The 18,887-nt window shown below is 36.2% G+C and overlaps 1 protein-coding gene across 1 annotated transcript in view; it reads right to left on the bottom strand.

The window, feature by feature from the left end:
* The window catches only part of LOC128640929 (UDP-N-acetylglucosamine/UDP-glucose/GDP-mannose transporter), a 167,855-nt gene that overhangs the window by 134,788 nt on the left and 14,180 nt on the right, over positions 1–18,887 (bottom strand). Inside the window, exon 5 of the mRNA XM_053693389.1 lies at positions 7,461–7,532. Coding sequence (XP_053549364.1) covers positions 7,461–7,532 — 72 coding nt within the window. The remainder of the gene's footprint in view (positions 1–7,460; positions 7,533–18,887) is intronic.

Raw genomic sequence — 18,887 nt, 5'->3', positions numbered from 1 at the left:
CTCTGGTTGACCCCTAAAGGCCAAGGTAAACATACGAGAGAACAGGGCTCAAACCAAGAAAATCTTGATTGAGAAGATAGTCTCAGGATAAACTTCCCGGAAGCACCTACAGCTTGAGGATTTACAAATGAACAATCATTCTAACCCCTGGCAGATGAAACTCAAAACGACTAGGCAGGGGCCAACACCGGAAATAGAGACAACAATCTGCAGAGCTACAAAAATATGGGAGCAGACGAGATCCCGGAAGTAGAGAAACAAACAAAAAGGCCCTAACTTCCTGAAACTTAAGACCAGAAGGCCAGTCCCAAGGAAAGGGGACAAAAGGCCTAATCAGCCTCAACCCGAAGGAAGAGGTACCATCATCAAGGAAACAGAGTCCAAGAGGACAATCTCAAAGGAAGCCTCAAAAGGAGGAGACGAGAAAACGCCCCCAGAACCTGGCACCACGGATTTCTATGGAATCCTCTGAACCTCTGACCCACTATGGAAGGAGAAAAATAAAAAATAAAAAAAAACTCTAGCACCTGAACCAAAAGAACCCAAGAGCTTACAGAGTACACCTTACCAGGATCCGAACCTTTGTAACCCCACCAGATAACCATGGATAGGACAATTGGGACTGAGCACAATCCCCTCTGATGCCCCCAGAATAATAAAAAAGGACCAGCCTGACGTCTAGGAACGAAAAGGCCACCTATAACGAAAAACAAGAAAACTAAACTGAAACCAGTGAGCCACTCGGCACCCGTACCATAACAGCCAGGTATAACAGGCACCACGTGTCTGATAGACCCCAAGGAACAGAAAACTAGTACCCAACCAGGACCAGCCCGATACATAGGGCACCCAAGAACTGTCCAAGGCCACAGAAAGTTGCACGCCCAATGCGACCACAAAAATTTCAAGTATCAAATTCCAGAGAAGAAATTAGCTTTCCTAAAAATAAATAAAATGCATCCTAACCGGATCAAAAAAAAAAAGGAGGGCAGCACCCGCAGGTAAACGCTCAAGTAGGGCACACTAACAGGACCAGCCAGAAACCCCATTCTTCCAAAGCTCAGAACTGGAATAAAAGATACCCAAAAAAAGTAAAAGTAAATTGGAGACAAGGAGATTAACTTTATCCCCACATGTCTAACCCAGCTTGCCGTCTGGAACAGAAGACAGAGGATCCCTCAACCTATTGGGACTGGGATCCTCCAGCACCGTCAAAACATGCAGCAGCAGGACACGAAGGCGTGCCAGTCTAACGAAAAGCAAGACTTATCTCCGCCAGGGCAACAGATGACCCCGACCCGAGAGATGAACCCCTGAAACTTCAGAGGAAACCGTTTCCCCAGATGGCTGATCCGACTCAGATGATTCCACGCCGGACGAGCCCTGGTTAACAGGACACCGACAGTATCTCAGCAACACCTCCCTCCCTGGAAGACGTAAATGCGCCAACGCCATAGATATGGCCATGCGGAACCGTGCCATAACCGCTGGAGGAAACAAGATGCCTTCCGGAGAAAGGGGGTAACAGCATTAGGGACACCTGCTTGCGTAGCCAAAGAAGGTTCTAGGGGACATGGGGAAGTTCCCTGATTCGGGAGAAGAGAGCACTCTAAAGCAGCATTCAGAACTGATGGGCATAGATTACCCGGGCCATTTCATACTCTTCGCAAGAAGTAGAATCTGAGAGACATCTGTCTCCAAAAAAATCAGAATCCTCCATAACGTGGAGATAGAAATTATGGATAGAAAAAAAAAAAAAAGAAAAAACGGCACCTTACACCCCCAATGGCTGGCCACCTCCTGTGACCCAGACAACAAGCATAACAGACTCTCTCCGTCACCATGAGGTCAGGAATACGGAAATGGAGAACAGAACGTGACCATGTCTAGTCACAAGGTACACCGTGCAGGCCAGAGAAACACGCCAAGGCCACCAGGGCTGTGCGGCCTGACAAAAAGGCTGTTATGTTCACATATAGCCACAAGCCCAAGTTTCACTACACATTAGCAGACAGAATCACATAAACATGATTTAAGTCCCCCCCCCTGTTCAATACCCCCTTCAGGAGATATTAACCCATGATTCCATAAAGATAAAGGAGTCCCAATGAGACCCTGACTTCTTCGTTTACATTACTTTCACATCATCAAAGTAAAATGAAAAGATCTTACTGGAATCTACGCAGTGGAACAGGAACACAGCCCTTCAAGTGTGACAGATAGTAGCCTCGCTCCTGACATGGACTTGAGAAGCAGGCAGCGAAACTCGTCAACGCTGATTGCTAAGGTTCAGAGGGAGGGCCAATGGCACTACTAATATCAATTATAAACCCATTAAAAACCCTATGTAGTGGAAGGTTAAATAACAAGTATATGGGGTATAGGTGCTTGGTGTATTAACAGAAACTATACAATTGTGAGAATAAGAAGAGACTCACTCTAAGAAAAGAATACACATGTAACACTCTGGGTTTGGAAAATTAATTACAGTTGAAGTAGCCGATACTAATTAAACAGCTTAAGTTTTTTAAATGGAACTTGTGGAAAAAACAATAAAAAACTTAACTTGTATTCAGGTAACACATAAAATAGGACATTATGATTAAAACCAAACTTAGGATCCTCTAGTAGTATGATTATTATACATTTACAGTGACTTGTATATTTATGTTCACAAGTCGGTGGAAGCGAACAACGTTGTAGTTTATCCTTAATATTGAGCCTGTTTGTATAGTCTCCAGGTGTCCAACAGTAATTAGTTTAATTGAGATCTAATATTATGCTGTGAGTTAGTAGTATAGTTTAATAAAAAAAGGTACCTCAGATATGGACCTTGGTATGAAAATCTCAAATTATCACAGATATTACTATGAGTCACATGACAAATGACCTGTGTTATTTTACCGAGTTACTAATAACCAAAATATAAGGTTTTCGGGAATAACATATCCATATATCTATATATACACACACACTAGGTAGTATGTCATTAAGCGTTTAGTACTGTGTCTTTAAGTCACCCAACCCAGCATATTGGGTACATCAGGTTACTTAAAACTCCAGTCCCATTTTGAAGAGTACTACCCTCCATAAGGGATTATCAATCTTCCGACACTTCTCTGTCAACCTCCTGTGACGAAAGGCAAAGAATAAATGGGGGATAAGGGAAGTGGGGGAGGCATTTAAGCCTTCGGCTTGGGTGTCTGCATTCCCAAAAGTAATGAATGCAGCTGTGGATTCTCCCCAATTATGAAGAAATTTTTATTTTAGATTAATATTTTCCTACAAAAAAAAATTAAAAAAAAAATAAAATTGTAGAATTGTCCTATTTTTGCCCTCTAATAGAGAGGAGAGCATGAAGCAAGATACTAGTGTAGGACAGAAGGCATCTTGGAGATCCATAGCATATGGGAAGAAGAGCAGGGACAGTCAGGTCCAAAAAAAAAAAACAAAAAAAAACTTTTTTTTCAAATAGGGCATGCAATTTTAAACAACTTTCCAATTTACTTTTATCAACAATTTTGCTTTGTTCTCTTGGTATTCTAGTTGAAAGCAAACCTAGGAAGGCACATATGATAATTTCTAAGCCCTTGAAGGCCGCCTCTATTTTATTTACTTTTCACAGCAGGGGAGAGCAAGCTCATATAGGCCATATAGATAGCATTGTGATCACGCCCGTGGCTAGTGGCAGACACTGCACTAATTGGCTAAAATGCAAGTCAATAGATAATAACTAAGTCATGTGATTAGGGGCGGTCCGAAGATGCTTAGATACAAGTTAGTCACAGAAGTAAAAAGAGTATTAATATAACTGCTAGTTTTGCAAAACTGGGGAATTGGTAATAAAGGGATTATCTATATTTTTAAACAACAAAAATTCTGGCGTTGACTGTCCCTTTAAAGCAAACTGGGATCAAAGGCAAGAGCAGGTGTATAATCACTAACTACTAAGGCTGGCCTTTGCAGCATATTGGCTTAGTTCTAATGTAAATCATTTACACTACATCCGTGGTTCCCAAAGTGAGTGGTACTGCCACCAGGGGGTGGAGAGGAGAGATTACAGAGGGGGTCGCTAATAGGCACAATAGGTGAAATCTAGGGGTGCAGGGCTTACCCTATGGTGTTTTGCTAGTAGTCAATGAGTGAAAGAGGATGCTAGTGGATCCCTCCAAAAGTGTGATTGCCATTTCCTAAAGCAAATCCTAAGCAAGAAAGTGATTTCAATTCCCTACTGTTTTCATAGTTCGGGTTTACCAGCTACTTTACTGATAGTGATAGATTGCGCCCACCTGTACAGAAAGCTTGCACTTGTTTTATCAGTACTGCACATTAACACACACAAGCTAACATTAAAGCAACAGTCTACTCCAACATTTGTATTGTTTAAGATAGATAATCCCTTAATTACCCATTCCTCAGTTTTGCATAACCAACAGTTATATTAATGTACTTTTTACCTCTGATTACCTTGTTTCTAATCCTCTGCAGACTGCCCCCTTATTTCAGTTCTTTTGACACATGCATTTTAGTCAATAAGGGCTAAATAACTCCACAGGAGTGAGCACAATGTTAACTAGCAGTGAATAACTGCCAAAAACTGTAAAAATACGAGATAAGCAGTTCAACAGCTTAGAAAATAGCATGAGCCTACCTAGGTTTAGCTTTCCACTAACACCAAGAGAGCAAAGTAATTTTGATGATAAAAGTAAATTGATAAGTTGTTTAAAATTGCATACCCTATTGGAATCATGACAGTTTCATTTGGACTAGACTGTTCCTATTAAAAGGGACAGTATACACCAATTTTCATATAACTGCATGTAATAGACTAATATAAAGAAGAATATGCAAAGATACTGATCTAAAAATACAGACCAAAACCTTTTAAAAACAGACATGATACTGGTATCACCTCATCAAGACTGACCATCACAATTTTAAAGGGACATTGTACACTGGGAGTGTTTTTGTAACAATGTATAGTTTTGCATTTTGTTTTATTTAAATAACGTGATTGTTTTCAGCTGCCTAACCAAGCCCCACAGTGTCAGATTACAGACTCCCGCTTGCTCCTGTTTAGGTAATCTGTCTTCATATGCAGGGAAGGGGGGGGGGGGTCTGCTCTTATTGTTTTCCCAGCCCCTTTCAGTGGGTGTTCCAGCTTAACCTCATCAACAGTGCTAAACTTGAAGCTTCTAAGTAAGTTTTTAAAAAGGTTTTATACTGGATTTTTATATCACTATCTGCATATTCTTATTTATAGTAGTGTCTATTACATGCACTTACATGAAAATTGTTATACACTGTCCCTTTAACAGTGAAGTAATACACATGGTATAAAGGACACTTGACTTTAAGATAATACACCACTAATTAAAAAGGGAAGCATGCAATTTTAAATCACTTTAATATACAGTATTTCTATTGTCTAATTTGTTTAGTTCTTTTTGCATACTTTGTAGTAAAGTATACACAGGTAGGCTCAAAAACTGCTGATTGGTGGCTGCACATATGCTTTTTGTTATTGTCTTTCAGCTAGCTCCTAGTACTGAATTACTGTCCTTTTAAAGCAAAAAAAAAAATAAAAAAAAAAATGGATTACTCTTTTTGTGTGTTATCTTCATTATGGATTGTGAACTGCTAATCTGTATATTATTTTTTTTACAGGTAGGTAAGGGGGAGCGGATGGTGAGTTCATGGAAGAAAATTACTATGGCCAAAGAACCACTGCAATACTTTGTTACGTGCTGAAAAGATCCTTATGACCAAACACAATCACAAGACTGATGGAAAAGGTTTGTTGGAGACCGTCATTTAATACAAATATAAAATACAGATTAATAAGGTTCAGATTCCAGATTTTAAAGCATACGATTTTATACAAATTTCCAATTCTATTATCAAATTGCTTTATTCTCTTGGTATCCTTTGTTGGAGAAGCAGCGCATTACTGGGAGCTAGCTAAATACATCCGGTAATCAGCAGCTAGCTCCCAGCATTGCAGTGCTGCTTCTGAGCCTACCTAGATATTAACAAAGCAAATTAGATCCATTTTTGTTTTTTTTCACATACCTTTAAGTTAAAGGGACAGTCTAGGCCAAAAAAAATAAAAAAAATTTTCATGATTTAGATAGGGCATGTAATTTTAAACAATTTTCCAATTTACTTTTATCACCAATTTTGCTTTGTCAGCACGTAACAAAGTATTGCAACTGTTCCGATGTAGACAAATTGAAACCAATTATTGGATCGCGTCTGGGGGGCGTCCCTACAACCCTAGGAACGCCCTCCAGACCGCAATCAAATCCTGATCAGCACAGAAGGCTTCAGGACAGCCGTTAGCTATGACGTTCTATTCCGTCATAACGGCTTTAAAGCACAGTGTAATTATGACGGAATAGAACGGCATAACGGCTTTAAAATGTTAAGTATGCACAGTGCACCAGTATTTCAAACACAGAACTTGCTCAGAGAGCCTAAGGTGTTTGTATCATCTGGTAATGACTCAATTTGTTAATTGCCGACATAATAAAAGCCCCACTGGTGCTATGAGCAGCTGCAGTATTTAAAATGCAGGTGCACTGAGAATATCTAGCTATGCTTCACATGCACATAAAAATGTTAACACTAAAACAGTTATCTATTTTACTATAATGTAAATAGGTTTCTATTCAAAAATGTAATTCATTTATGTGCATTTAAATTTTGACCGGAATGTCCCTTTAAAAATTTGGCTTCTCTTTAAAACTATTTTTCTAGCTAAATTTGCAGGTTTTTGCAATTTAAAGTACCTCTTGAAAAGCTTAGGTATGTTTTTCATATCTCCTCTAGGGCTGGCAATAAGGACACAATGCAAATATTACCTAAGCAATCATTGTGTAGTAAGCACAAACCTCTTCACTAGGGGAAGTGAGGAAAGAAAAAAAAAAAAAAAAAAGCCAGTAGTAAAGTTAAGCAAAATAATTTTATTTTGTTAAATTGAACATTTAATATGGGAATTTAAAAGGACATAAAACCAAAAAAAAAGATAATTTACTTTACAGTTCCTTTATCAGTAGGTTTAAAAGGGACAGTATACTAAAAAATAGTGTACATATATCTGCTTCTTTATCTTATATCTGTCCATAAACCAATCACCAATACTTGGAGATAACGATGGAAAATTAAAATTGTATTACCTTATCTCTTATACCCCACTTGGAGTGTAATTTCTTCTACTGGCTGTGTTCACACAGCTTTGCCTTGAGGCCAAAAACTTTCAGGATGGGTGGGAATACCACAGGCTAAATAACCCATTTCAAATGCCAATATAAGGGTAATGGAAATACTTTTAAACAATTTAATACACTCCAGCAGGTAAAGTGGATCATTGGGACAAATTAAAAGGGGAGACTGAGTCAGCTGTCCCTTTAATATCACTTTAAACAGAAATAGAGAGGTCATTTTTTTTTAAATCTTACTTGAGCAACATTCCTTCAGCCATCATTGTAAACAATATTGAGAACCGTCTGAGAACTGTGAACATTGGAAGGCTGCAAAATAAAAACAAAATCAGTTTGATTTTATTAAAAAAAAAAAAAATGTTTAACAAACCTGAACACAAAATTAAATCCCCCTGAATGTGATGGAGGTACAAATTCATACAAAAAAAGTATAACTTCATATGAAAACCCACAGTGGAATTCAACCCCCTCCCCCACTCAGATAGTTGGTAAACTTTTATAATATACTATTTATATGATTCATATTTAGGTTTAAATCTTTTATTAAAGAGACAGTATACATCAATTTTCATATAATAATGTAATAGACAATATTATAAAGAATAATATGAACAGATCCGGATATAAAAATACAGTATAAAACCATTTAAAAAAAAAAAACTTACTTAGAAGCTTCCAGTTTAGCTCTGTTTAAAATGTTACTGGAGCACCCACTGCAAGTGGGGAAAAATCAAACACTCCCCCTCTCCCTGCATATAAAAAGACCCTTTACACAAACAGAAGCAAGCTGGAGTAGGTATACGTTTTATTCTGAAACTTTGGGGCTTGGTTAGGAGTCTGAAAATCAGAGCAATGTTATTTAAAGGACCAGTCAACACATTAGATTTGCATAATCAACAAATGCAAGATAACAAGACAATGCAATAGCACTTAGTCTGAACTTCAAATGAGTAGTAGATTTTTTTTATAACAAATTTCAAAGTTATGTATATTTCCACTCCCCTTGTACCATGTGATAGCAATCAGCCAATCACATATGCATATACGTATAGTCTGAATTCTTGCACATGCTCAGTAGGATCTGGTGACTCAAAAATTGTAAATATAAAAGACTGTGCACTTTTTGAAAGTTGTTTAAAATTACATGCTGTATCGGGATCATGAAAATGTAATTTAACCTGAGTGTCCCTTTAAAAATAAGCAAACTATCCACTTTAAAAAACGGAAAAAAAAAAAACTATGGGCTATATAAATACATCTACAAAACATTTATGCAAAGAAAAAAAAAAGTGTATGTCCCTTTAAGAAGAATTTTATGAACAATAAAATTACTGTATACAAACAAGTCGAATTGTACATTACGTATTTCCTTCAAACATTTAGCTGGAAAGTGAAATGAGAACCTCGTCAAGAGGGAGTTGGATATTACAATAATATTCCAGACACTATTTTGATTCACCAAAGTTTATGAAATGTCTTTAATAGTCTGAATCTGGGTTGGCAGAAAGTTGACCTGGTACTGCTCGAAAGATCCAAGCAGTGTCGGAGATACTATTAGGAAGGAAATCATTGCAATCTATACAAAACGAATAACAGAAACTTGTACAAAACAAGTAACAAATGTGCTAATGTGGTTTACTTACTATTTTTATATAGTAACTGCTTGGTTGTAGGAGCTAAAGTGGTATTGAATGGTCTTTTATCCTGTAGAAGTCGTCCTTACCGGGAGGACTGGATTTCCGGTGTTGCCTTTCAATATCCAATAAAACAAAATTTTGTGTACCGAATCTTTGTTATCTAGTACCCAACATGCTGACTCCTACATTGAATAATTTAGATCTTAAAGGGACATTAAACCCCAAAAATATATTTCATGATTCGGAAAGAGAATACAATTTTAATCAACTTTCCAATTTACTTCTATTATCTAATTTGTTTCATTTTTCAGATATCCTTTGTTGAAGGAATAGCAATGCACATGGGTGAGCCAATCACACGGGGCATCTATGTGCAGCCACCAATCAGCAGCTACTGAGCCTATCTAGATATGCTTTTAAGCAAAGGATATCAAGAGAATTAAGCATATTAGATAATAGAAGTAAATTAGAAAGTTGTTTAAAAAATTGCAAGTTCTTTCTAAATCTTGAAAGAAAATATGGGTTTAATGTCCCTTTAAGTATTTCTGATGTAGGTGTTCCGGTTTTCCAGTATTTGCAATGCATAATTAAAGGGACAGGAAACACCTTGTAATCACAAGACACTTGTGTTGCTATAAATTATATCAGCCAAGTGTAAACTTTTTTTAAAACAAATTGATTGCTGCAATTTCTCTTCAATAAGCAAACCACACCACCACTTGCTTTAGAGGAGCCAATCTGGGCTTTAGTTTGCATACAAGTGCATTGTTTTGTATTTATCATTTAAAGCCAATTAGGGACAAATATGTAGCAGAGCTAGACTTGGGAAGTCAGCAATATTTTGCATAATTTAAAGCCAATTAGGGACGGATATGTAGCAGAGTTGCATTTTAAGGTCAGAGTTAGGAATTCCACTATTTTTGGAGCTAAATTATATGAAATTGGCAAAATTATTAAAGTACATAACTTTCTGAGATAAAATCCAAGGAAACCATAAAACTGGTGATTCAGGTCATCAAACATGATTCATGTGGGATCAATGTTGGAGGTTGAAAAACAGGAACAGTAAAGACTAAAGCACCTTAACAGTCTTCTCCTGTTTACTTATAAAAAAACTAGGTAAACCTGACGTGCTCAAAGGCACGTGCAATGTTGTGCAACAGTTACTTAGGAACCAGCCATTTACCTGGCTCCTCAATTATTTTCTAACAGTACATAGGACAATTACAAAAAGGAGCATGATACAGGGAAAATCTGCAAGCCCAGGAAATTAAAAATATAAAAATGAACAGCAGTTTATTATAACATTCAAAATATCTACTGCAATCACATAGTTTAGGCACACTCATTTACAAAAAGCCCTAACTGGACACAACTAAAGGGGAATTAAAATATAAAAAAGAAAATGCAGGGGTTAACTATATAGTTAAAGTTCCAAATCAGTACTGGGACCTAGCTAAACACATCTGATGAGCCGGTGACAAGAGTTGGCTACCAGTAATGCATTGCTGGCTCCTGTGACTATCTAGGTATGCTTTTCAACAAAGTATACAAGAGAATTAACTACATTTGATAACAGAAATAAAATTGAAAAGTCTCTTAAATAGCATGCTCTTTGAATCATTAAAGTTTCAAGTTGACATGTACGCCCCTTTAAAAAAGGAAGATAATATATATAGCCTCCAGGGTTTTAAAGAAGTTTTGCCAATTACTACTACTATGAAGTGACAGTTTAAAAAGTTTTTAAAACATTAATTTTGTATGTAGACATGGCTTTTCTGCAAGTTTCAAAATCACCATTTTTTTTTAATAAATAAATTATGAATTGCTAGGAAAAAAAAAAAAGTTTGTAGACATTTTCAGGTTTGGATTATTTCATTATACATGACATAAATTACATAATGTGCAAACTGTAGAAGGAAGTTAAGAAAAAAGATGAATATATTTATACAGCATTGCAGTATATTCAATGTGTGTGATGTTTACACAGGGCTGTCCTATTTAAAGGGACACTAAACCCAAATTTTTTATTTCGTAATTCAGATAGAGCATGCAATTTTAAGCAACTTTCTAATTTACTCCTATTAAATATGTCTTCATTCCCTTGCTTTCTTTATTTGAAAAAAGCATCTAAGCTATTTTTTTTGGTTCAGAACCACGGAAAGCACTTGTTTAATGGTGGGTGAATTTATCCACCTATCAACAAGAACAACCCAGTTTGTTCACCAAAAATGGGCCAGCAAAACTTACATTCTTACATTTCAAATAAAGATACCAAGAGAATGAAGACAATTTGATAATAGGAATAAATTAGAAAGTTTCTTAAAATTGCATGCTCTATCTGAATCACAAAAGAAAAAAATTTTGTGTTCAGTGTCCCTTTAAGGTCACCTAAATATTTACACAGCCCTCAGTCCTTAACAAAAAACTTTTTGGACGATTAGTTTAATTGTATCTATATTCATTGTTACTATAAATGTAAACTCTAGAATGTTGGTTTACAAATATACAGCCCACTGCATGTTTGCCAGCATAGCTCTTGGACAAGCTAAAAATATTAACCATGATCAGACTTAAAATTAAAAAAAAAAAACAAAAAAAAAAAAACCTATTCCATGAAAAATAGTAGAAAGAAAACTTTCATGATTAAGATAGAGCATCCAGTTTTAAGAAGCTTTCAGTTTACTTCACTACAGGTACCCAGTATTTTTATACACACTCTTTCTGAGGCACCAGCTTTGTCTAAACCAGTGGTTTTCAAAGTGTGCGGCTGCCTCCCTCCCCAGAGGGCACTAGGGCACATAAGGGGAGGTGCAGGAGCAGACACTGCACTATTCTATGGGAACCACAAGCAGCAGCTGACTTTGCAAGTGTCATTGTTGGCAAAAACTGTTCCGTTTTGCCAATGTCACGGTGGAATAAGGCCAAGAGCGGAATGTAGGTAGAAGAAAGGTACTGAGGTCAAATTGACCGACTGAATTGTGTTTATTGTCTTGATCAGTAATTTGAATTTAAAACAGAAGTAACAGTAAATTGAAACACTTTGGTCAAGCAGAATCATTTCGTGAGCCGTGTGTGAACCCTGGATCGGATGTAAATTACCCAAATTAAAACTAAATATTAAATTAAAATATTCTTTAAAGAGAAAAATAAAACTATTATTGGGGAGTGCCTTGTAAATTTCATCAGAGGGGAGACCCACCATACCATCTAAGACTTTGAAAACCCCTGGTCTAAATGTATATATGAGTGATTGGCTGATGGCTGTCACATGATACAAGGGGCTGGCAAATGGAAGTATGTTTTGAAATTTGTCACAAAAAAAAAAAAAAAACTGCCCATTTAAAAACACGCTTTTGTCATTTTCTTATTATGCACTTGTTTGCTATGCAATTCTACTGTATTTAAAAAGGATATTAAACAGCTCATTTGGTAAAAACAAATATGTTAGATCAAAGTAAACCTAAAAAGAAATAGATTGTTTAAACACAAAACAGCTTAATTATTTTCTTGCAAAATGAGCACTTAAATCTCAGTATAAGCCCTCAGGGAGAGAAGAGTGGGGATATTTTTGAAACTTTTGTTATTCTGGCAGTTCTTAGCATGAGCATATCTGACTCGGTTTAGTATTAAGTGAATAGACTAGATAACCTAACTCAGTTTTATGACATGCTAGATAAGCTTCCTGTACAGACCACAGCCTCCTCGTTGTAGGGCAGTAAATAGGAAGTAATGGACACTACTCAAAAGAAGTTTAAAAAATAAAGTAAAAAAGGTAAAATCCATTTAAAAGTGACAGTTTAGTATAAATTAAACTTTCATTATTCAGATAGGACTTTTAATTTTAATTGACTTTCCAATTTACTTTTATCATCAAATTAGCTTTTTTCTCTTGGTATTCTTAGTTTAAACTAAACATAGGTAGGCTCATATGCTGATTTCTAAGCCTTTGAGGGCTGCCTCTTATCACAGGCTTTTTAAATCTCTTTTCAACACAAAGAGACAAAGTACACGTGGGCCATATAGATAACACTGTGTTCAAGCACAGGGGGTTATTTAAGATCTAGCACAATACAATGCTAAATTTAAGACAATAGATAATAAACAGTCACAGTCATGTGATCAGGGGGCTGGAAGAAGGTTCCTAGATACAAGGTAATCACAAAGGTAAAAAGTACATTAATATAACTGTGTTGGTTATGCAAAACTGGGGAATGAGTAATAAAGGGATTATCTATCTTTTAAAACAATAACAATTCTATGGTTGACTGTCCCTTTAAATAACTTATTTCTATTATGTGCTACTTCTTAGTGGTGGGGTTTGTATTACCACATTGAAAAACGTTAAGAGGTGTCTTTGCCAATTATGTTATTCTATGCAGCTGATTCACTATAGGTGGGACAGATGTGAGAGCTTTATTGAATCAGCTGCACAGAACATAGAACTAGTGAATACAGAGCAGATAAAATCATCATTAGATAAGTTTAAAAGGATAGCGATTATCAACTGAAAGACACCATTATAGTCTATGGAGAGTTTTGTAGATAATTTGTTTTTTCTAAAAACATTCTGATCAACCCCACTGAATTGTGGCAATTTTTATAAAAGGGACACAAGTCAAAATGGAAAAAAAAATTAAAAAAAAAAAAAAATTCAGGTTTCAAATTGAAATTACAATTAAACAGATGTCTTCCCAATTTACTTCTATGATTAAAAATGTTAAGTTTCAATAAAAAAAAATATACCAAGAAAGGGGACGCTTCCAGCCGGCGGCCATGAGTCGCTTCTTTCAGAGGCTGAGTAGAGGGCCCGATAAATCTGCTGCTTATCGGCCAAGAGATTAGTCATCCATGCCTGCTTGCAACATTTGGATCTTGCTCTTCATGCTGATCAGTTTGATATCACTATTTAATTCCTCAGCCCTAAAGAACTGGAATGGTAAGGTAGAACAGCTTTTTATGCTGTACAACCGTCTTGTTCCTGTCAAGAGCCTAACTTGTAAAGAGAGCCACTCTAACACTTAAAATTCTCTACAAAGTTCTGCCACTAGTCCGCAATTTAAATCAACATGGCATCAAACATGCAAAAAACAAAAGCACCAATTATTCAGCTACTAGAAGACTTTCAAAGGCTTGGTTGGCTTATCACAACCTGCTTTCAATCTGAGTTGGTCTAAGAGAGGGAGACAGAGACTTACCCTCGACACCCCTTGCAGTCTCACAATTGACCGGGAGAAAGGTGACCAGCTCAGAGGACGGAGAGGCTATTAGCTTGCACGTGGAAGTTAAAGCTCATGTATTTCCTACGGAGAAAGATGCAGGGAGATCCTAGGTGTCCGGCTGTCCTCTGTAGCGATATATATGGATCGAGCTGTGCCCAGACTGATGTAGTTGACACATACGAGATGGTCTTGGCCAGGACCCCCTTTCGAAGCATGGAGACCCACAGCAACACCTGGCGAAGCGGGGCTCTTGCTTACCATTCGGGAGAGATTGAGATCCTAAATTGTGTTACAGTCCGCAATCTCCAGACTACAATCTTGGGTCTGCCATATGAGACTCAAGGATGTGCCGCTCCGAAAAGTGGATGCCCCTGTTCATTTACCCAATCGACCACTCGACATTTTGTGGCGCTAAAATAGGTATCTAATGAACTATAGCGGTCCTGTTTACCTGTTGGACTCCTACGCATGTCACCATTTGTGGAGTTTGCTTAAGGTTCTGTTAGTTTAGATCTTTCAAAGACTCAGATATACTAAACATACAGACTTGTTGCCCATTGAAACCTCTAATGCAGTGATTTTTAACCTTTTTTTTGCCGTGGCACACTTTTTTGCATTAAAAAAATCCCGTGGCACACCACCATCCCAAAATTTAAAAAAAAAAAATCACACATTGTAGCCTAATACAATATATATATATATATATATATATATATATATATATATATATATATATATATATATATATATATATATATATATATATATATATATATATATATATATATATATATATATATATATATATATATATATATATATATATATATATATATATATACATATACACACACACACACACAAACACACACATACTGTATGTATTGTGCTGTGATGCCATGCCTCCTACAAACTACCCCTGCACTGGGAGTAAAAAACAAGCAAAGTTTAAAAAATATGTCACACTGTTGTCAGTCTGCCGTGGCACACCTGAGGATCTCTCAAGGCACACTAGTGTGCCACGGCACACTGGTTGAAAAACACTGCTCTAATGGATGCCTTTTAAGTCTGAAGTCCGAGGTATTTCTCGGCTATATGGTTTATTTAAAATGCCATTTTAAACGTTGGTATATGCTTCAAGGTTTTTGAATTTTAGTGCTCGTTTCTCATCTTTTTCCCTAACATATACTTAATACCATGACAAACATTATATAAATTATATTTGGCGTGACACAAAATCGAGAGAGTGCACTTCACCCTGTGTTATTGCTCTGTACATATTGCATATCACCTTGCAATGGAATTGGGATACCATGTGGGGTTACAGATATGACACAAATGCCGACCCTTAAAGGGACAGTCAACACCAGAATTTTTGTTGTTTAAAAAGATAGATAATCCCTTTATTACCCATTCCCCAGTTTTGCAAAACCAACACTGTTATATTAATACACTTTTTACTTCTGTGACTAACTTGTATCTAAGCATCTTCTGACCGCCCCTAATCACATGACTTAGTTATTATCTATTGACTTGCATTTTAGCCAATTAGTGCAGTGTCTGCCACTAGCCACGGGCGTGATCACAATGCTATCTATATGGCCTACATGAGCTTGCTCTCCCCTGCGGTGAAAAGTAAATAAAATAGAGGCGGCCTTCAAGGGCTTAGAAATTATATGAGCCTTCCTAGGTTTGCTTTCAACTAGAATACCAATAGAACAAAGCAAAATTGCTGATAAAAGTAAATTGGAAAGTTGTTTAAAATTACATGCCCTATTTGAAAAATGAGAGTTTATTTTGGACTTGACTGTCCCCTTAAGCTTACTTGCTGTTAACACTTATCTAGAACTAAGCAAGTTAATTGATGTTAGCATCTACTTAGTTCCTTGTCACTGATATTTAAGTGTCTAGTACTATTAACTACCCTGCTGCCTAGATAAGAGTTAGTCTGTCTCGGCTGCCGACAGCCTGACTTATATGAAAATTTCTCCAACTAAGACAGCGATTTATTATAGATAATACTCCCTTTTTACTGTAACTCTAAGTTGTTGTATAACATTTAAGTGAAAATATCCCCATCCTTTTTGATAGTGCTTATACAGAAAAGCTAAAAACAAACAAACAGTATCCCGAAAGGTTCTCTTTCAGATAATCATTTATACTGTGGTCTTATCACCTTCTATGTTACATAGAACAGATTATAGCGCACAGCCATTCTTTGGAGGTAACACATTTAACATAAAGGTGGCTCTTGATTAAAGGACCAGTAAACACTGAAGATTTGTATAATCAACAAATGCAAGATAACAATACAATGCAATAGCACTTAGTCTGAACTTCAAATGAGTAGTAGATTTTTTTTTCTAACAATTAAGAGTTGTGTATTTCCACTCCCCCTGTACCATGCGACAGCCATCAGCCGATCACAAATGCATATATGTTTATTCTTGCACATAGCCAGTAAGAGCTGGTGACTCAAAAAGTAAATATAAAAAAGACTGTGCATTTTGTTAAAGGGACACTCAGGTCAAATTAAACGTTCATAATTCAGATACAGCATGTCCTTTTAAACAACTTTCCAATTTACTTTTATTAAAAAAAAAAAATTATGCAGTATTTTATATTTACACTTTGAGTCACCAGCTCCTACTGAGCATGTGCAAGAATTCACAGCATATACATATAAGCATTTGTGATTGGCTGATGGCTGTCACATGGTACAGGGGGAGTGGAAATATACATAACTGAAATTTGTTAGAAAAAAAAAAAAAAAAAAATCTACTGCTCGTGTGAAGTTCAGACTAAGTGCTACGGCATTGTCTTGTTATCATGCAGTTAATTATGCAAATCTACTGTGTTTACTGGTCCTTTAATGAAAGTAAATTGCAAAGTTGTTTAAAATTGCATGCTGTATGTGAATAATGATAGTTTAATTTTGACTTGAGTGTCCCTTTAAGTTCTATTACTCCATGTTTTCAGTATATATTCTAATTCATATACCCATAGTTACAATTATATTCCTACTGTTATTATTTGAAATTGACATGTGACGGTAACATTTATGTTTTCATTATCAAAACAAAACACAAAAACAGAAACCAAAGGTTTGGTATGAGACCCAAGAGTGGTCTCCTAAGGCTTAAATGACCACCTGTAGCTTGAAAATTTCCTTCTATTTTTAGAGGTCCAAGAAGTGGCCTCTTGTGTCATTTGAGAGGTCTCTAAATGTCAATCCTTTTATGTTATTCATATGATAAATATTCTGTGTATTCTTTTCAATATCCAATGTTATTTGTTCCCATTGTATACCTGACATTACTTAATGTGATATACAAATTATTGTGATAATGCTGTATGCATTAACAAAACAAACAAAAATTATACCAAGAAAAAAAAAAACTGAACACCTTTCAGAAACAGCTTACTAAGGTGGGCTCAGGAGTAAGCATGAGTCTTGAGAATTAAAATGGCTGCAGGGTTTGCAACGATGTTATACGAACAGCGCTCAAGACGTGCACATTCCTGAGCCTACCACAATATGCCCCATAAGCGAAAAGTTTCAGCAAAGAATACAAAGAGGCACATTTGAAAGTTTAATGGGACATTGAACTGTAAAACTGTTCTCTTTAAATGTTTTACCAGTGACTTGTTACAGCAGGCTGAGTATATGAAATATATGTATATGAAATTGCATTTTTTGCATATTGAAGCATCAATTATTGTTTTTAAGAGCATGTCCATTTAAATGACCTGAGCCTGCAGAAATAGCTAAAATTAGGAGGGCTGCTATCTATACATTAAAGGGACAGTGTACTGTAAAACTGGTTCCCCCTTAATGTGTATCCAATGACTTATTATATCAGTAGCAGAGTATAAAATGTATGAAAAAAAATGCTCTTTTGTATATGAAACAGCTGGTTCTGCTCTTTGATACCCCAACCCATTAAAATGGACTACGCTTGCAGGGAAACTGCACTATCTATATATACACACACGCTTTCATATCTCTGTATATATAAGCCCAATACTTTGAACAATTGAAAATTAACATTACTTTTCTTTTCTACATCCCACTGAAAACAATTTCTTCTGCTGTCTAGGTTATAGACAAGTATTAACATTTCCAGTATATGTGGGGATACCACTGGCAAAAGCAACTATTTCAAATGCAAAAGTAAGAGGTAAAGGAGCCGCTGTAAACAATGTAATACATTCTACCAGTTAAAATGGATCACTCGGAACAACTTAGAGGGAGAATTTTTTCTCACTTTCTGCAATAAGATTTTTTAGCAAAAAAATTTATGCAGGCCATTTTTAAATAAAATTCAATTTTAACTTAGGCAGTTACACTAAAGCACCAGTTCAATTGCAGTGTGTTGGTTAACTAAAGAATAAAACCATTTTTAAATGTTTTATGATATAGTGCAGTAATTGAAAATGTCATTGCAAATTAGCTGCAGACAAACAAAATTACAAAATGTCTCTTGAATAAATTTGTTTCCCTTCCTCTTGGTCTAACATAGAAATGTAGTAATAAAAAGGTGCAATCCTGATAAGAACGTCTTACATTCAGAACAAAAAGCTTTGCAGACTGGGAAAGGCTAGGGGAGTGTTTGAAAAAAAGCCAGTTAATTAATGCACTGCTGCTTTACAGTGTTACTGCATATTTGTATGTTAACTTCAAACAGCACTTTTCTCTTGATGCACTGGAACACTTAAACAGTGCAGCCAGAACACAGCTCTGTTTGAAGAGTAGAGCTACAAAGTTAAAGCACTAAGTCTAACCGTTCCTGCATGGGTTCTGT

This window comes from Bombina bombina, chromosome 10, assembly GCF_027579735.1.
Source record: "Bombina bombina isolate aBomBom1 chromosome 10, aBomBom1.pri, whole genome shotgun sequence".
Classification (NCBI taxonomy): domain Eukaryota; kingdom Metazoa; phylum Chordata; class Amphibia; order Anura; family Bombinatoridae; genus Bombina; species Bombina bombina.
This window is presented reverse-complemented; position numbering and strand designations above follow the sequence as displayed.